The sequence below is a fragment of the Hylobates moloch genome, unplaced genomic scaffold, assembly GCF_009828535.3.
Source record: "Hylobates moloch isolate HMO894 unplaced genomic scaffold, HMol_V3 SCAFFOLD_14, whole genome shotgun sequence".
Classification (NCBI taxonomy): Eukaryota; Metazoa; Chordata; class Mammalia; order Primates; family Hylobatidae; genus Hylobates; species Hylobates moloch.
In genome coordinates, this window is record NW_026652289.1 from 96,440,409 (window position 1) to 96,460,057 (window position 19,649).

Here is a 19,649-nt window from a genome sequence, read left to right on the forward strand (position 1 = left end):
ACCATATGTTCCAGCTGTCAGGAGGTCTTATTCAGGTGGTTCTGGTTGGAGGACCATAAATACCCAATGAGCTTTTTTTTTTTTTTTTTTTTTTTGAGACAGAGTCTTGCTCTGTTGCCCAGGTCGAGTGCAATGGCACGATCTCGGCTCACTGCAACCTCCATCTCCCGGGTTCAAGCAATTCTTCTGCCTCAGCCTCCCAAGTAGCTAGGACTACAGATGCATGCCACCACACCCGGCGAATTTTTGTATTTTTAGTAGAGACAGGGTTTTGCCACGTTGGCCAAGCTGGTCTCTAACTCCTGACCTCAGGTGATCTGCCCTCCTTGGCCTCCCAAAGTGCTGGGATTACAGGCATGAGCCACCACGCCAGGCCAAATGAGCTTTAAAAATAACTCTCAGGCTTAAGAGTGCCCCCTCTCTCTAAACTCATTGCCCCAGCCCTAATCCATCCCATTAATTAGATGCACCAATTCTGTCCTTGAAACCAAAGAATCTTGTATCTTTGGGCAAATACTTAAAATATATATATTACTATAAGAAGAATTTAAGCCCCCCATAAAAGAGAGACCCTTTCATACACGATCCATCACATACCCAATTTAAGATGTTTAAATTCCGACTGCTGTGCAGATGCACAAAGCTGATAGAAAATGTGGTAATTTCGTTCATTTTCCGACTGTAAGATAAAGAAATGTCCTCAAAATTACACCAAATCCTTACAAGCAAAAATGCCAGGTTTTTTTTGTTTCTTTGTTTTGTTTTGTTTTGTTTTTTTGAGACGGAGTCTCGCTCTGTCGCCCAGGCTGGAGTAAAAATGCCAGGTTTTTAACTAGAGGGTCCTAGATGTCTAATCTGGATGGATAATTCTCTGTCTGGGACGTGATCTGGCTAGTTCACAAGCAGGCCCTTCCTCTCAGCTGAGAACTGGGTGGCCTGAGATGGCCTTCCAAGTAACGAGCAACCCAGAGAAAGTGTTATTAAATGAAAACGTCCTATGAAATGGGAATGGCGTAACTCATCCTAGTGAAATTTTTAGAAACTTCCTGCAATACAAGGCTTACTGTCGCTCTCCCCCTGGGCCAAAACGACGAGAAATTTCTCCATTTACTGGCAAAAAAGCCTTTCTTTTAAAACCCCCTCAATAGCTCTGATCCCATTCCCTTCCTGATAGGAAAGCCAGTCTGTCAGCTTTGTCTATTTCAAACAGTTTTTGTACTCTAGAAAGAGATACTTGCTTTTTAAACTACAAGGATTTTATAAATCCCCCCAAATTAAAAAGTCGTTAGCCTTTTCCTGCAGTCATACAACTCACCTGATATTACACCTATTCATCCATCAATTTTTAATAAACAGAAAAAAGAATCCAAACTGCAAATGAAAGATAAGAAAACCCTACTCTTCAACTCACAGCACAGTGTAGCTTGCCTGAGTATGTATAATAAGTATGTAAATGTAAATCATGCTCAAAAAGTTGGGGAAAAGGAAATTTAATACTTACTTGAAAGACAACTCTGGATTTCTCCAGGAGGTAAGTTCTCATGTTGGCTCCTATAATTTGATTCTGTTCATCAAAACTGATTTCTGTGTATTTCCCAAACCGACTACTATTGTCATTGCGGGTGGTCTTGGCATTTCCAATGGCCTAAAAAAAATAAGACTCTTTTGAAATAACAACATTAAAAGATTTTTGCCTCAAAATTATTGGAGGAGTTTTTAGTAAAATGCAATCCTGTACCCTAGGGGAAGCTCTGATTGGCAGAGGGAGGTCTGGGGAAAGAAAGCAACCCCAGGCTGGCAGGGAACATGACAAATCAGCACACGAGCCTGCTGCTCAAGGTTCTCCTTGGTCCCACTGGCAGACACTGGGGAGGACCAGAAAGAGCACAGGTGCTGATGTTTCAGGGTCCCGGGTTCTATCTTTGCTATCTGTGTAATGTCTTAAAAGTTAATTCATTGGCTGGGTGCAGCAGCTCATGCCTGTAATCCCAGCACTTCAGGAGGCTGAGGGGAGAAATTCACTTAAGGCCAGGAGTTTGAGACCAGATGAGGCAACACAGTGAGACTCCCGTCTCTACAAAACATAAAAAAAAAAAAATTAGCCAGGCATGGTGGTGTGTGCCTGTAGTCCTAGCTACTCAGAAAGCTGAGATGGGGGGATTGCTGGAGCCCAGGAGTTGGAGGCTGCAGTGAGCTATGATTGCACCACCGCACTCCAGCCTAGGTAACTTAGCGAGACCGTGTCTCAAAAACAGACAAACAAAAAAGTTAATTCATCTTTCCAGGTCTTAATTTCTCTATCTGTAATACGAGAATAATAAGCAACTCACTGTTATGGACTGAATGTTTGTGTCCTCCCAAAATCCTCATGCTGAAATCCTGTGTATCGGTATCATAAGGTGGGCCTTTGGGAAGTAATGATGTCACCAGGGTAGAGCCCCTGGGAGTGGGATTTTAATGCCTACATAATAGGGATCCCAGGGACCTCTCTTGCTCTCTTTCTGCCATGTAAGGGTACCGTGAGAAGACAGCAGTCTGCAATCCAGAGGAGAGGCCTCACCAGAACCTGACCCTTGCTAGCACCCTGATCTTGGACTTCCAGCCTCCAGAACTGCGAGAAATAAATTTCTGTTGTTTATAAGCCACCTGGTCGATGACACTAAAGTATATTATACCAAAGTACATTATATTTATTATTATAATAGCAGCCCAGACTGACCAGAACACTTACAGGGTAGGGAGGATTAAATGAGAGAATATGAGGTGCCTCAACTCATTCAGGCCCCATATGCCTGTGATGCTCAATTAAAAGTTCACATGTTTCATCCAACCTTTATTCCAATCTCTACTCCTTACTGCTTCCCTACTCAAGCTTTCCACTCAACCAAAAAACTGCTCCTTACCATCCCTCTCACTCTCTGGGCAGGATTTTTGCTTTCTACTTCTGTTCTTCAATTTCATCTCTCCTCTGCCCCTCCCCACCCTCTCCTGAGCACCCTGTTTCTAGATGGATCCCTGCCCAGGTCATCATGCTGCCTGTCACCATGTATTTACTGAGCACCTACTATGTGCCATGCCCTCGGTAAACAAAGGTAAACCAAATAGATATAGTCCCGCCTTCATGGAGTGTGCAGTCTAGCAGAGGAGACAAACCCTAAATATTTACACAAAATTATCCACTGGGCATTTAACTTGGCACTGGCTCTTGATAACTTTCATTTTGAGACGGGGTCCCGCTATGTCATCCAGGCTGGAGTACGGTGGTGCAACCTTGGCTCACTGCAACCTCCAGCAATCTTCCTACCTCAGCCTCTTGAGTAGCTGGGACTACAGACATGTGCCACCATACCTGGCTAATTTTTTGTATTTCTGGTAGAGATGGGGTTTCATCATGTTGCCCAGGCTGGTCTGGAACCTCTGAGCTCAAGCAATCCACCCACCTCAGCCTCCCAAAGTGCAGGATTATAGATGTCAGCCACCGCGCCCAGCCTTGATAACTTTTCTGTTGGTATCTCGGATTGTAATTTATGTTTCTAAGTCAGCCTATGCCTCGGAATTATGAGCTTTGCAGTGTTTCCTAGTACCCCCCGCCACATATGTTTCTATTTAATTTTAAAATATTCTTACATTAGGTTAGAAGAATCTTACACTTGGAGATTGGGTCTTATTCTTTTCCATCACTTCCCACATTAGCTAAGCAGTGGCTTCAACAGAGTAGATTGTCTGATACATATTCATTGAGGATTCTGATTTGAGAAAACAGGGAGAAGAGGTCTAGGAGTCTAATGTTCTTAATTTTTTGCGTTGCTTCCAAATAAATTCAAATCAATCCTCTTCCCATTTTGCGGGGCAGCTGGAGTTGGCTTGCAGGACCCTCCTGTGTGCCTTTTAGGTGCCTCTACTTCCTTGAGGGCTGTCTCCTCACCACCTCCCCCGGGCACTATCACGGTGGCCTTGCCCACTCTCTGTCCCAGTCAGTAGTGTGCTGATGAACTGGCTCTTGGGGAGGGCAGGAGGAAGAGTCTTGACATGTGGCCTTTGCCAAGGCAGAAGGTATAAATACTCCTCCCCTGGCCGATGTCAAACTACCAAAGGTTTATCAATCAGCTTGCAAAATTCCTGAATATTTTAACAATCAGCTCATGAATGCTGATGCCAGCTGGGTGGAGAACACCAGTGATTTCAGTGTAACAGTGATGTTTGGTTTCCCCTGGGATGTAAATGTAAACAGAGGACTCCTGGAGTCTGAGGGTAGATTTCCAGCCCAGCAGGTAAGGCAGGAGAGAGCCTTGAAAGTAGCAATTCTGCCCCCATCTCCTTCAAATCCCACCAGCAAATAGGCTTCCTGGGTCTTTCCTGCCCTCGTTTCTTTAGTCTTTAAAGGGTGGGAACTTGAATTAGCCAGGAGAGCACACAAATCAACCAACCCCCATTTCCATCACCAACACACGGCTGCCTTCCGCAGTGGTACGCACCTCGGTGATGGGATTGGATGCCAGGACCTTGTCCTCCACGTGAGCGTTGCTGCCCGATTTGCTGACGGTAGCAAAGTACCTCATGGCATAGCGAGCCGACACTGTCTTTCCAGCACCTGACTCCCCACTTACAATTATGGACTGGTTTCTGTTGTTTCTAAAGCAAATAGAGTTTTCAAATATTAGTTTCTTCCCATCAAAGAGGTGATATGTGCTAATTAAGACAAATGTGGACAAGAGAAAAGAGGGAAACTGTTTTGTCACTCTACTATTTTTAAATAATCAATTTCCTTCTAGATTTTTTTTTCTATGTGATCGTGGAGAACACACAATTTTAAAAGTTCACATCTTTCATCCAACCTTTATTCAAATCCCTCCTCCTTACTGCTTCCCTACTCAACCTTTCCACTCAACCAAAAAACTGCTCCTTCCCATCCTTCCCACTCTCTGCGCAGGATTTTTGCTTTTAAACTCTGTTCTTGAATTTCATCTCTCCTCTGCCCTCCCCACCCTCTCCTGAGCACTCTCTTTCTAGATGGACCCTGTGCAGGTCATCATGCTGCCTGTCAACATGTATTTATTGAGTACCATGTTGAGGGGCCCCAAGATCAACCCCAGGTTCAATGACCAAGTAAGAGGACTCACAGGACTCAGCATATGGTCATCCTCACAGCTAAGACTGATTGCAGCAAGAGGATACAGAGCAAAAGCAGCATGGGGAAAAGGCACACTGGGTGAGGTCCAGTGGAACCCGGGTGCAAACTTCCAGATGTCCTCTCCCAGTCGGGTCACACAGGACACACTCAATTCTTCCAGCAAGGAATTTGACGGCACATGTGAAATGCTGGCTGCCAGGGAAGCTCATTAGAGATGCAGTGCCCACCTTCTGCCTAGCACGTGCCAATATTCCAGACTCCCAGAAGGAAAGCAGGTATTCAGCATAAAGCACATTGTTTACACAAACAGCTTGAGTTTAGGTAAAATGAGCCACTTTTTCAATCAAGTCATGTCAGGAACCGTCATGAAATCAGAAGCTAGCCATGGGCCAGCCTGCAAGCAGGCCTCTAAAGATAGCAGCCTCAGGCCTTATGTCAACTCCTTTCTGCACATCCCACTTAAATATAAAAACATTTCCAGGACATTATTTTGAGAGCAATTATTCAAAAGATGCTTGGGAACATATGCGCTCTGTAAGCCAACATGCTCTGTTATATAATTTAGAGATTTAAAAAAATGCATTAAACTTTTCATGTCATAAGACGGTGATGATGGAAGCTTCTAACATGGCTCTGTGGATGTGGCACCACTCACGTGCCAGGTGCTGGATGAATACAGATTCTCATTTAAGCTTCACGAAAATCCTACAACATAGATATCTCTTTCACAGAAGAGTAAAATGGTGACTCAGGGGTGGAGTGACTTGACCCAGGGCACAGAGCCACAGCCTCCCATGTAAATGCTAGAGCAGACGTTGGGTACTGAGCCCTGGCCCAATATTTTCATTTCAAAGAGAGAAGATGAAGACTCTGAGAAGTGAAATGACATGCTCAGTGTACCTCAGGGCATAGAACAGGGCTTTAGTAATCCCAGCCCTGTTCTACAGCCCTGAGGGACAATACCTGTCTAGCATCGAACAAGGCCAACACGAGCCTGCTTTAGGCTCCGCTCTGTTATGGCAGTTACACAGATAGACCTCCAAGGAGAAACTGGCTCTTTAGGGCTGAAGTGAGCACAGCCCTACAGTGCCAAAGAGCTCATCCCACCAATACCCAGACCCTAATCACCACAATACCTGGGAGACCTGCAGGGAGCCAGGGAAAAATCTCAGAACCATAGGGGTTTTAGGGTTAGAAGTAATCTTGGTGCAGCAGAAGCTGCTAATTTTCTACCCAGTATGCATTTGCATCCTCCTCTTCCTTCTTAGGGACTAGGCCCCAGTGGCCAGGCAGTGCCCCTCTGTGCATTTGAAAGACCGCACATCCCAGCCTCCCTACGTGAGTGAGGTCTGTCCGACGAGCTGTGAGCAGAAGTGCTTTGTGGGCTTCCGGAAAGTCTCCCTAACCTAGAGGGCCATACCCTTCCCCTCATATGCCTTGTTACCTAGAATACGGAAGACAGAGGTGAGCACTAGCTTGTCCCTGAGGATGATGGCCCCACCCCAGGGACAGGCTGCTGCACGGCACCGGGTCTCTGATGACTCTGAAGAAGCTCGGTCTAGTCCCAGACTGCCCATCAGACATCCGTGCAGGAAAGCAGCACGTGTTCTACCTCATGTAAGCACCACCTGCCCCCTCATTATAAGCAGCAGAAGCAGGAATGGGTGCCCTCTGAGAGTCCAGCTCGCAGACAAAGACATAAAGCGGAGGGAGCTCAGGGGCTGCGGCTGGGGTTATGCGGTAAAGATTTAGGTAAAGAGTCAGCAGGTCCAGGTCCTGTGCCTCAGATTTCCCATCTGTGAAATGAGGGCAATGAAGTCAGTCAGCTTCACAGGAGTGCTGTAAGACTCAAGGGAGACCACTGTATGTGAAAGTTCTTTCGCAAACTGTAAAGGCAGCTACAAAGATAGGGTGGTGATTTTATTCTGCATACTTTACAGATGAAGAGGCTGAAGCCAAAAGTGATAGTTATGGGAAAAATAAACCAGAGTTTAAAAATCTGAGCACAAATCCCAGATCTGCCTTTTACTTGCTGCCTAACCTGGACTGGTTATTCCCTGAAGCTGTTTACTGCCCAGACATTCGCATCGTGGGCTATTCTGAGGCCATCCCAGATGATATATGGGAATGTGTGCACGGTGCCTCATTCACAGGAGGCTTTTTATACATGTGCGCTAGTGAAACGAGAACTCCACAGGGCCCTACAAACACCTAGCAGTGAAGTTAGGATAAAATTCCAAGTCTCCTGCACCTAAAACCTCCTGTAGCTAAAACCCGTCATCAGATCCTATTTCCTTGAATAGGTTAAAAAAAAGCTTAAACGTCTCATAGCAGAGAATAAATCAACACTCCTCCAACCAAACACACTGCAAGAAAACAGTCTGCTGTTCCCACACTGGTAGGACTGACTTCACCACCTTGAAGGAACAAAACCCAGGAAACTCAGTCTTGACGGGTCAGGTACATGGAACAGTCATTTGCTATTCATTCCAGGTAGTCGGCTTGACAAAGCACCACCCCTGGCCTATCTCTTTTAACGAGCCCAACCTAGATATCTCCCCTCCACTGTGATGGTCTGGCAAATGCAGGGAGCATTGGCAGAGCAAGGGGAAGTCCAGCTTGGCAGGAAGCTACCTGGCCATCTGCTTGTATGCCTCTTCTGCCACAGCAAATATGTGTGGGTCCATATCACCCATGTTCTGCCCGCTGTAGGCGTGGATGATGGCATCTCCGTATATTGGCAACTGCTTGTAAGGATTCATGGCCACCAAAATGATTCCTGGGGAAAGATGTTAGATGCAGTTAAAAGATTCTTACTGCCACCTGCATCTCCAGTTTGTTTTTTTTTTAAGAAACCCCAGCTCTGTCGCTTATTAAACCTTCTGTGTGACTTTGGGCAAGTCACTTCATGCACTGAATTAATTCCCTGCCAGTCACCTACACCCTCGGGCTGGTCTGATGGTTGGTTGACAGGACAGGTGAAATGCTCCCAAATGGAGAGGTTTTTGCAATTCACAATGTAAGTAGTATCATTGCCCAAAATAAGTAATAAATGTATGAAATCCGATCAGAAACTCAAACACAAGCTTTGTTACATCTCTTTTTATCGGTAGTCCAGTCTTAGTTCTTGTTGAAGATTCTCCCCACCTAGACACTTCTTTTTACAACAAACTCTGGGTGCTCGGTATAAACGTAAAATAACCAGGAGGCTCTAGACAGCAAGCTTACATTCCAGTGCCATTCCTTACTTCCTAGAATTGCTCTCCTTACCACTGTAGGTATAAATGAGTTTGGATTCTGCAAAGCGGATTCTGAGGTTGTGGAGCACCGCGGGCTCGTGAAGATAGCTGAGAGCTGTGAGGTCATTCTCGCCCACGAGGATGTCAGGATTACGAAGTGGAGGCAGAGATTCTGGATTGACAGAATAATCCAGCTCCTATGGACAAAGATAAAAATTAAAGCTCTGGAAATAAAAGATTTTTGGTGTTTCTGTCGAAGCACCGTCCTTTGTCCTATCCACCCCTCCACCAGAGTCATCACTGACATTAAAAAGCAAATGTATGTACAGCTACAAGAAAATCTTCACAGCTGACCCCTGGAATAACGAAAAGTAAGAGCAGGAGACTAGGGCATCGGCTCTGTGCACTGGGGCAAGTCACTCGCCCTCTCTGGGCCTCACTTCTCTCATCTGCGAAGAGGAGCTAGAGCAGGGGTCCTTAGAGCTACAGAGGCCTCAATAAGGGGTGTTGGGGAAGCTACATGGGCAGAGATCCAGGTGCCCCATTCCTGAATCTCCCACAGGGGCCCTACCTGTATGTGGTTTAAATATTGAGGCCATGCAAGTTTGCATTTGAAAACAAGATGCTGCAGCTAAAATGACACAATGACCTAAGGTCCCTTTAACTCTAAGGTTGTTGAGTCTCTGCTCAGAGTTGACACCCTTGGTGGTGACAGATACCTAAAGGAGTCCGTGCAGGTGGTGGTCTCTCCGTGAAAGGCCCCTGGTGCAGGTGTCTCCTGACTGCAGTCGCCCACATGCCCGAAGGCTCACAGCTCCCCCAGCAGGGCTGTTTATTCCTATCATTCTCAGCCCTGGGCCAAGGAATTTTCCCAGGTTTGCTCCTCTTCTGCTAGATTTAACCTAGTATTCCTAAAGCAGCTGCCTTAGCAGAACGAAGGTGAGGCGAGCATGCCCCGTGGCATCTGTGCCACAGACGACTGGGCCTTTCCAATGTCAGAGTATTCTAATTCCTACACTCCCATTTCACCACTGGGGGAAGTGAAGCCCAACTAAGGCGACTTGAGCAGGTCACCCAGCATGCTTGTTTCTCTTCCACCTTCCTAGGCCACCTTCCTGGTATTCAGTCAGTATCTCTGGATTCCTTCTGATCTCTGGTCCTGGACCCGCTCCACAAGGTAGCCCAGCTGCCCTTCAGCAAGTGCCACTGTGCAGACCCTATGCCAAGCACTCAGCATGGATTGTTTCATTTAATCCTCAAAACTGCCTTCCAGGGAGGACGTGAGTACCCCAACCAAGAAAGTCAACGAGACAGGTTCAGAAAGTTGGAGTTCGTCGTCCAAGGTCACACAGTTCATCTGGGCCTCACTCTGCAGCCGATGCTCTCTCCCTAGCACAGTGCTTCCTTGTCCATGGCAGGGGTTTTGCTTGCTGGTTGGTCTGTTCTGCATAAAGCGAGCAACTCAGGGCAATCCACAACTGGACACGGATCCTCAGGCCAGCTCCTGCTCCCCTGTTACCAATGCAATTGTATTGTGACCTAACCCTGACCAGAATATTCTCAACCTAAACACTTTTGAAAATAAAATCAGGAAAAATGCTTCTCATACATACTGACTTTCCTTGTCTCTGTTTTTCTGTTGTAAATCCACAACCCCCACTTCTCGTTTGGCCTCCGTGTGTGTTATGTGTGAAAGCAACAGGGAGACAGAAAGGACAGACAGTCTTTGGGGGAGGGGAGAAAATGTAATGAACATTACGTTGACAGGTGGAGGCAGAGGTGACATTTTCCTACAGCACACAGACCTTGTCTCTTACAGTACTGACAAAGGGTTGAGTTAAAGAGCGGTCTGGCTCCCCGCCATCCTACTCACCTCTGCAGCCAGGTCAAGGCCGGGAATGTAGCCACCTGAAGCCCTGCAGATATTACCAATGCAGCAAACTGCCACTGCAGCTGCTGCCTTGAGATTTTCCTTCCCAGACAAAGCCATCTGATCCCTAATCGGAGCCCAGACTGTGCACAGGAGACACTCAATAAAAACTGCGAGGAGCTCCTGCTGGAAAGGGAAGCCCCGGGGGAGCAGGAGCCTCTTCCCAGAGCTCCTGCCTTCAAACATGCACACAGGATTGTCTCATCGCACTTCAGCAACCCTGGGACGGTGCACAGTCATTATTTCCTTTGTACATATGGGGAAACTGGGGGCCTGCTGCCAAAGACTTAACAAGTGGCCATGCCGGGATCTGACGCCAGACCATCTGATTCTAGAGGGTGTGTCTTTAACCACTATGTTCATCTGCCTTCCCAGGATCTCAGGAAATGTCTCCCAAATCCAGGACAGTCTGATTAGAAGTAGCGTGTCCTGTGTCTGGTCTGCAGAACCCACATACATGCTTTGTCAATTAATCCTCATATGATGTTCCCCAGACCCACCTCTGGGCTCTAGATGGAACGCAAATCCCCTGCCCAGTTCTCTATCCAGATACTTGATTCTAAACCCATCCAGTCACCTAGGCTACTAATCCAGTGGGATGTCACTATAGCAATAGTGGGCAAGGACAACTCATGAGGGACACTTAGAGCAAATGCAAAGTCTTCAGAAGCTGTGTCATCAGAAGGCACATGCAGCCTTGCAGGGAAGCTCCTCACTAGCTCATCCCACCACAGAAGCAACTGCTAAAGTTCATCCTCACCTCCCCCTCACCACACCAGCACCAACAGAGGCACCTCATAATGTCACACAAAGCTGGGTGTCCTTGTCTTCTTGTCCCTGCCACACTCCCTCCCTTACACATTTCTGTACATCTGTGGACCGACTCCCTCCAGTCTCCTCCCACTCCTCCCTCTCCTTGCCTATTTTCTATCTCCCTCTTCTCATCTTCCTCCCCTTCTCATCTTGATGTTTTTCTCTACCAGTGTATGCCTTGGGCTCAAACGACTTCTCACCAAGTTTTTCATCTTTGCCCAATCTCTGGGCTAAGACTCAGGAAGCCAAAATGGCGAATCACTTTTCAGCATTCTCCCAGTAATGCTGGGTGCCTGGAAATGCAGGGGCGTGGCACAGACCTGGCTCCTGCAGCTGGGCCCTCATTACAGAGAGAGGCCCAGTGGATGCAGGGCAGCACAGGGGCGGGAGGGAAGGAGTACAGACACATCAGTGAGTCCTGGCACCAGGGGGCCGTTTGGGGATGGTGCTGGTGCCCAGTCGTGCGCCCTCCCCTGGGTGCCTCCCACAGGGTCCACGTGCTCCCATCCTCACACACACCCCAGCTACCGCTTTACACATCGACGTAGCTGTGAACAGCAAGGACCCTCACCGTTCCATCCTCCAGCAGGAGTCGCAGGACCTTGTCACCAACTCTGTAGTCCTTGGCTATTTCAGCAGACTTCCAAACTTCTTCAGGATCGGGAATCCAGACCCTGTTGTACTGACCAACAGGATGAGAAAAGCTGAATTTCAGGACTTCCGAAAGCATGGATCAATGCATGGTTAGACACAGGAAGGTTTCTTTCTGTCCACTAGGTCAGCTCCTTCATGAGGAATACGTCTACCTAATTTTGCTTATGAGGTGATCTTTCGTGCATCTGTGATGCACCAGGCCTGGCTGCCTCAGTTCATAGGCGACAGAACTCCCAAAGCCTCCTAGATAAACCTTGAACGCTGAAAGCCTGTACGTGGGAAAGAAATTCGCGGTCCCTTAATGGAAACATCTCACGGCTGTCTACAAGGTTAGAGGAGAGGGATTTCTTTCACCACTGATTTGACTATGGAACTCTGGGCCAGACACAACTTCTAGTGCCTCATTTTTCTCATCCATAAAATTGGCACAACAATACCTATTTCACCAGCTCCCTGGGAGGTTAAATTAGACTTCGTACTTGAAAGAACTTTGTAAAATGCTACGAAAGTATTGTTACAGCTATGTCATCATAATCTTATCACACCGGTGGGCTGCCAAGGATTCCCACAGTGGGAAACGCAGAAGTCCAGACACAGCCACCCTGCTCAATTCCCAGCAGGAAATGGCACACGTGGCTCAGTGCCGATGTACAAGTCTTTAGGTAGAACCATGTTGCTGTGGGCTGAACTGTGTGTCCCCCAAATTCATATGTTGAAGCCCTAACCCCCAGTTGACTACATCTGAGACAGGGTCTTCAGAAGGTATTTAAGGTTCAGTGAGGTCATGAGGGTAAGGCACCGACCCAAAAGGATTTTTTTTTTTTTTGAGATGGATTTTCATTCTTGTTGCCCAGGCTGTAGTGCAATGGCACGATCTTGGCTCACTGCAACCTCCGCCTCCCGGGTTCAAGTGATTCTCCTGCCTCAGCCTCCCGAGTAGCTGGGATTACAGGCACCCGCCACCATGCCTGGCTAATTTTGTATTTTTAGTAGAGTCAGGGTCTCACCATGTTGGTCAGGCTGGTCTCAAACTCCTGACTTCAGGCGATCTACCTGCCTCAGCCTTCCAAAGTGCTGGGATTACAGGCATGAGCCACCATGCCTGGCAGGATTTAAAAATTAGTGTCCTTATAAGAGACACCTGAGAGTTTGATGTATTTTTTCTACAATAGGCATCTATTACTTTTATAATCAGAACAATAAATATTAGTCTTTAAAGGCAAATATCAAAATATAAGCCCCCCCCCATCAAAGAATGGTACATAAATTCTGTGATATGGGACATAGTAACTTTATTTATAGTGGCCAAAAATTGGAAACAGACTAAATGCCCATTAATGAGAATTAAAAAAAAAAAAAACACCTGCAGAATACCCATACAATGAAATACAACCTACCCATAAAAAAGAATGAACTACTGATGTAAGCAAAAGCATGGGTGAGTCACCAAAGCATGCTGAGTTAAAGAAGCCTTACACAAATGAGTACCTCCTATGTGAGTCCCTTCAAATCAAGTTCTGGAATAGCTAAAACTAATGCATGCTGGGAAAAAATTCACAGCAGTAGTTGCCTCTGAGGGTGGGTGGGGCCAGGGAGTGACTCCGAAGGTGTATGAGGGGATCTTCTGGGAGTGATGGTAACATTCTGTATCTTGATGGGGCTTGGGTTACATAGGGACTAAGCACTTTTCAAACCTCAGACAATGCAGACTTAAGATTTGTGCATTTCATTGTCTGTAAATTTTACACAAAAAATTAAACGAATATGGAACTCTAGTTAATATGTATACTAAAATATTTAGAAGGTGTATTGATATATGGCTTACTCAAAGATGGTTCAAAAAAGTGAGATGAATTGAAGGTCAGATAGAAGGACAGAAAGATAGATAGACATGGGATACAATGAATATGGTAGAATGTCCACACCAGAATCCAGGTGGTAAAACAGGTGTTCACTATAAAATTCTTTTTCTTTTTTTTTTTAAGAGACAGAATCTAGTTTTGTGGCCCAGGCTGGAGTGCGGTGACATGATCACAGCTCACTGGAGCCTTGAACTCCTGGGTTCAAGTGATCCTCCTGTTTTAGCCTCCCAAAGTGCTAAGATTACAGGTATAAGCCATCGTGCCTGACCTGTAAAGTTCTTTCAACATTGCATTATGCTTAAGATGTTCATATAAAAATGCTGGAGGAAATAAAGAATAAGAATAAAACAGGCTGGGCATGGTGGCTCACACCTGTAATCCCAGCACTTTGGGAGACCGAGGTGGGTGGATCACCTGAGGTCAGGAGTTGGAGACCAGCTTGGCCAACATGGTGAAACTCCGTCTCTACTAAAAACACAAAAATTAGCTGGGCATGGTGGTGCACGCCTGTAATCCCAACTACTCAGGAAGCTGAGGCAGGAGAATCGCTTGAACCCAGGAGGTAGAGGTTGCAGTGAGCCGAGATCGCACCACTGCACTCCAGCCTGGGAGACAACAGTGAAACTCTGTCTCAAAAGAAAAAAACAAACAAACAAAGTTCACAGTACAAGTACTAGACTAGGACAATGTTGGATGAGGAACCTATCTATTAGTTAATATAAATCGCCTTAATCAGTAAAACAAAAAAGTCACTGGATGGATATCAATCATGACTACCCCTAAATCATTTGAGTTGCTTTAATCCTTAACAGCTAGCAAAAAGCAGGAGCTTGCCGAAACGTGACATGGATGTGTAAGTTTTGAGAGAGCAAGAACGGAAGAATGACCCGGCAGGCAGTGACACACACTCCTGTGCAGATAGGAGGATAGAGGCCTCATAAAGAAACACACAGACACGCCTGTCTCAGGCACACACACCCACACCCATCCTTGTTGCAACGGGCTACACAGCTCCTACCCCAGGTCTGCTATTGAAAATATTTATTACTAAACTCATGAAGCTCACTTCATTAAAATGGATTAGGAGTGGGGTCCTCATAAGAGACACCTGAGAGTTGGATGTATTTTCTACAACATGTATCTATTACTTTCACAATCAGAACAATGAATGTTAATCTTTAAAGGCAAATATCAAAATATATGCCCCCCAAAAGAACTGTACATGAATTACCAAATTTATCAAGAATTGGCCACTACAGAGTCTCAGAACTGATTATCTACTCCAAGTTGTTTGTCAAACTCCTTTTTAGAGCTGCAGAAAGCCTACTTCAAAAGGAAGTTCTGGCCAGGCGCGGTGGCTCACGTCTGTAATGCCAGCACTTTGGGAGGCCGAGGCGGGTGGATCACCTGAGATTGGGAGATCGAGAATAGCCTGACGAACATGGAGAAACCCCGTCTCTACCAAAAATACAAAATTAGCTGGGCATGGTGGCGCATGCCTCTAACCCCAACTACTAGGGAGGCTGAGGCAGGAGCATCGCTTGAACCCGAGAGGCAGAGGCTTCTGTGAGCCAAGATCTTGCCATTGCACTCCAGCCTGGGTGACAAGCGTGAAACTCCGTCTCAAAAAAAAAAAAATTAAGTTGTGACAGCTGGCTAAGCGAAGCAGGCGAAAGTGGAGGTGTTCTGATGGGAGCCGGAGCTGAGAGCCCTGGGGGCCTTCCAAGGAAGCCTGGGCTCTGAGAAGTAATGTCAAAGTCACTAGGCCAATCAATCCTTTTGTTTGACAGAGCCCCTAACTGAAGCCCAGAGAGAGCAATAACTCACCAAACAGCACACAGAGTCTCAAAGGACCAGGACTCCAGCAGAGCTAGGGCCTGTGACTCCTAGTTTGAACTCCGTGTTAATTAAGCGAATCTGGCCCTGAAAGTAATCCTGAACTCTGAACTGCAACCATCTACTTGAGAGTCCACGTGCCCTCCTAACTATAATTTAGGATTGGTTTCAGCTAAAAGTGGTATTAAATGGCAGGCAGTATTAGGACATACGTAACCACTAGCGGCTTCTCTTCTGAAGACCAGTGACGACTCAGCCCAGTACCCCAGGCCGCCCACACCCTGCGATCCTGGTGCCTCTGCGGGCATTGAGTGCCCTGCAGCTGAAACCCAGCCTGGTAAGTAAACACGGTGAGTTTACTCAGCTCTGGGTAAGTTTCACCCATTCATTCCTGTCCCCTCCTCCCTCACATTCCTCTACCCACAAAGCAATGCTTCAAACTGGAGGAAGAGCTAACTTTACAGCATTCATCCAAACAGATGCAGTCCGCAGTCCATGCAAACAACGTAACCAGCTGTCAACTGACCTTCAGAATATGGGGCCTTCCCATGAGGCAGGAGTCTGTGGACTGGGATGGAACGGCTTGCCAAGCCCTTCAGCAGAGCCAAGAAAGAGAGGGCCACCTCCCAACTTCCCCGAGTGCCCTCCCATGCCAAGGCGCCAAGCTGAGGCAGAGGCTCCGGACCACTGAACGTTATGAGCTCAAGACCACGCCAGCCACCCCCACCCCCAGGCACACAGGTGAGATGAAAACAGCATCTTCTCACGCCACCTGCTTTTCTGAGGGATCTTCTGGCATCAGCCACAGAAATGACTTGAAGACTTACATGGAAGATGGGACAAGATGGGACGACATGAGTTTCCCTCCTAGAACCGCTCTCTGGACTGGGAGTGTCCACACTCCAGGTCAGCCAGGCCAGATTGTCACACCATGCCCCTCTCTTCCTCCTCCTCTTAGGCACTCACTCCTCATGGGCCCCTCCCCTGGCTCCCCTGCCCCTCTCACTCCCCTCCATGTCTATGTCTCCCAAGGTCCTTCCCAGCCTCTTCTCACGATAGGCTGTTTCTGGAGAGTTCCACCCAATTCCACAGCTTCTGCAACTGCCTGGCACCTGTGCATCTGAGACCTCCCACCCAGATCGTGCACTTGAGCTCTACACCACATTTCCAATTGCCTCCAAGATGTCAGCCCCTAAATGTCCTCGTAGACTCATAAATTCCAAACTCCAGTGATGCCGACGCTCCTCCTTCCTAGCTCTCTTGCCCCTCATGTCAGAAGCCTGGGACAGTGCTGGGCGCCCCCCTGTGTCTCCACCCCAACAGCCCAACGGTCACCAGGTGCTGGAAAAGACTGCCTTTTAAAAGCTGTCTCCTGTCCACCCCTGCCCACCAGCCCCCTTGCCATGGCCATAAGTCAGCCCCCAACCCTACCCCCACCAATCTTCTCTTGACTGGTGCAGCAGCCCCCAGAGGCTTCCTCAGCCAGGCTGAGCACCAGGTTTCTTGGAGCAGACAGACTCTCTCATCCGTACTTGATTGGAATTCCTGTGGGTGGGGCCCGGCAAGAGAAAAGCTTTGAAAATCAAGCCCCATGGGTTTTGAGGAAGAGCCAGGCCTGGGCAACCAGCATTCTGGCTGATTTTCCTACTCAGGCCTCACCCTCTTTTCAATCCACCCTCTGCCTGTGGCCACCCAAAACCACTAGCACTTTCTGGAACATGGCAGGCCTTCTTTGGCTTTCTGCTGTGTACTTCTGTTCCTTCCACCCTAGCCCCACCCATCCTCTCCCCATCCAAGAGCAAACAGCTCTGAACAGTCTGGAGTAGCTGGAGACACTCCTCATCTTGGCACTCTCCTTGCCACTTGCCATCTAGCAGAGGTGGATGCTTCCCCTTGAGCGCTCTCTGCCCCTCCCCCAGGTATCTGAGCTGCCTCCCATCTCCCCCACTGGCATTTGAACTTTAAGAGGCTAGTCTTTGTGCTTGGAATCCAGTGCAAAGACTTCCCATAACTAGCACTCCATAAACAACTTTCGAACAAAAATTCAAATTCCCAGTGGTTCAGTTGCACCAATTAAAGACTAAACTTAGTGTTTCAGTCTTTTCATCCCTTTTTTTTCTCTTTGAACTACCCATACATAATACAATGGATACATTTAATTTTCCAGAGTTGTTAATGGTATATAGAAGTCTAAAAACTATTTAGAATTAGCCAAATTAGGCCGGGCGCGGTGGCTCACGCTTGTAATCCCAGCACTTTGGGAGGCCGAGGCGGGCGGATCACGAGGTCAGGAGATCGAGACCACGGTGAAACCCCGTCTCTACTAAAAATACAAAAAAAAATTAGCCGGGCGTGGTGGCGGGCGCCTGTAGTCCCAGCTACTCGGAGAGGCTGAGGCAGGAGAATGGCGTGAGCCCGGGAGACGGAGCTTGCAGTGAGCCGAGATTGCGCCACTGCACTCCAGCCTGGGTGACAGAGCAAGACTCCGTCTCAAAAAAAAAAAAAAAAAAAAAAGAATTAGCCAAATTAAAAAAAAAAAAATCATTACACTGAACTTTGACCTCATTTTAGACAGCGGCCCTGGACTGCTAGTCAAGACACTTCTTTTGACCTTGCACATCTGAGTTTCAGCAGAACTTTGAAGATATCTGTGAGTTCCTCCTGCACAAGTGAAAGAAACAGATGGTGGAATGACTACAGTGAATCTGTCACTAAACAGTCATAACCTGAGTTCTAATTAATGAGCAAGAGCAACCTTTAGAAAAAAAAAAAAGGTCTCCAGAGGCATGCCACAGAGCTCTATCACCTCCCCTTTCATTCAACACTTTCACCAGTATCGTAGATGAAAAAACAAAACACATAGGCCGGGCACGGTGGCTCACGCTTATAATCCCAGCACTTTGGGAGGCCGAGGTGGGCGGATCCTGAGGTCAGGAGATCGAGACCACGGTGAAACCCCGTCTCTACTAAAAATACAAAAAATTAGCCGGGCGTGGTGGCGGGCGCCTGTAGTCCCAGCTACTCGGAGAGACTGAGGCAGGAGAATGGTGTGAACCCGGGAGGCAGAGCTCGCAGTGAGCCGAGATCGTGCCACTGCACTCCAGCCTGGGTGACAGAGACTCCGTCTCAAAAAAAAAAAAAAAAAAGAAAAATCAAAACACATGTATCAAATAAGCTGATTGATTAGCTAAAGATGATCAAGATTCAAAAGGTTTTTACAAGCTACAGAAACATTGGGCACCAAATAAAACGGAAAATTTTATAGCGATAAATGTAAAGTCTGTATTTAGGTAAAAAAAAATCAACCATCTTATAATAGCATCAGTATTCGAGTAACCTTTATTAAGCATTATGTGTCAGGTGTTGTGCTAAGGATTTTACACGCATTAATCCTCATAGTGACCTCCTCAGCTGGTAAGCACGATTCAGTCCATTATACTGGTGTGGAAACTCAGGTTAAGTAACTTGCCCGGTGTCATCCAGTTAGTAAGGGGCAGGACCAGGACTTGATTTGACCCACCAGGGGCAGAGCACGTACCAGCTCTGCTTAAAGCACTAACATAATGCCAGGATGCACTGAGGGATGCTCACAAGAAGTTGCACCGTACTCATGGCTGAGCAGATCAAGGCTAGAGAATAGTGCCACTAAAATGGGCATCAAGGTGTGAAAACTCACACAGAGGAAGGTGGCCTGGATGCTGAGGGTCTGGAATGATGCTGTCAGAGAAATGGTTGGCGGCACTGTCACTCTCCTCAAGCCCTCTGTCCTACCCCCCTTTCCTGCTCAGCAGCTGTCAAGCTCTCTGGGCTTTCTTCCCTCTCTGTCAGTATCTCTGTGCCTTCAACTCCTGCCACTGTGGCCTCAGGCCCTCACTCCTTTCCGAGGTTAACCCACACCTGGTGCCTTTCTTACGTCTTCAAATTGCAGTCCTCTGCTGGTTTCCTCCCTTTAGCGGGTCATGTCAGTTTCCCTTTCCCCTTCACAGTTCTACCCAAACAGAAATGACGCCAGGGACCACACCTAGCGGCCAAACCTAACAACCCATCCCCAGCCTTCATCCTTGTTGACTTCTCTGCAGCTACTAGAAAGAAAGACCGTCCAATCTTTAGGCAGTGATATATGTGGTCTTTTTCCTTTGTTTGCATATTTTATGTTTTTTTTTTTTTTTTTTTTTTTTTTTTGA

At 47.2% G+C, this 19,649-nt stretch overlaps 1 protein-coding gene across 9 annotated transcripts in view; it reads right to left on the reverse strand.

Moving 5' to 3' along the window:
• The window catches only part of MYO5C (myosin VC), a 106,503-nt gene that overhangs the window by 81,300 nt on the left and 5,554 nt on the right, over positions 1–19,649 (reverse strand). For 8 of the 9 annotated variants that reach the window (XR_009209640.1, XM_032174177.2, XM_032174179.2 and 5 more), the window contains exons 1-6: positions 10,244–10,579; positions 8,402–8,567; positions 7,766–7,910; positions 4,476–4,632; positions 1,502–1,645; positions 598–679 (exon numbers count right to left, since the gene is read on the reverse strand). Coding sequence is in view for 8 of the 9 variants with exons in the window: in XM_032174177.2 (XP_032030068.1) it covers positions 598–679; positions 1,502–1,645; positions 4,476–4,632; positions 7,766–7,910; positions 8,402–8,567; positions 10,244–10,486 (937 nt within the window). In the remaining variant the exon portion in view is untranslated. Of the gene's footprint in view, positions 1–597; positions 680–1,501; positions 1,646–4,475; positions 4,633–7,765; positions 7,911–8,401; positions 8,568–10,243; positions 10,580–11,684; positions 11,796–19,649 lie in introns of those variants that run through there. The other variant, XM_032174180.2, reaches the window with a different exon arrangement.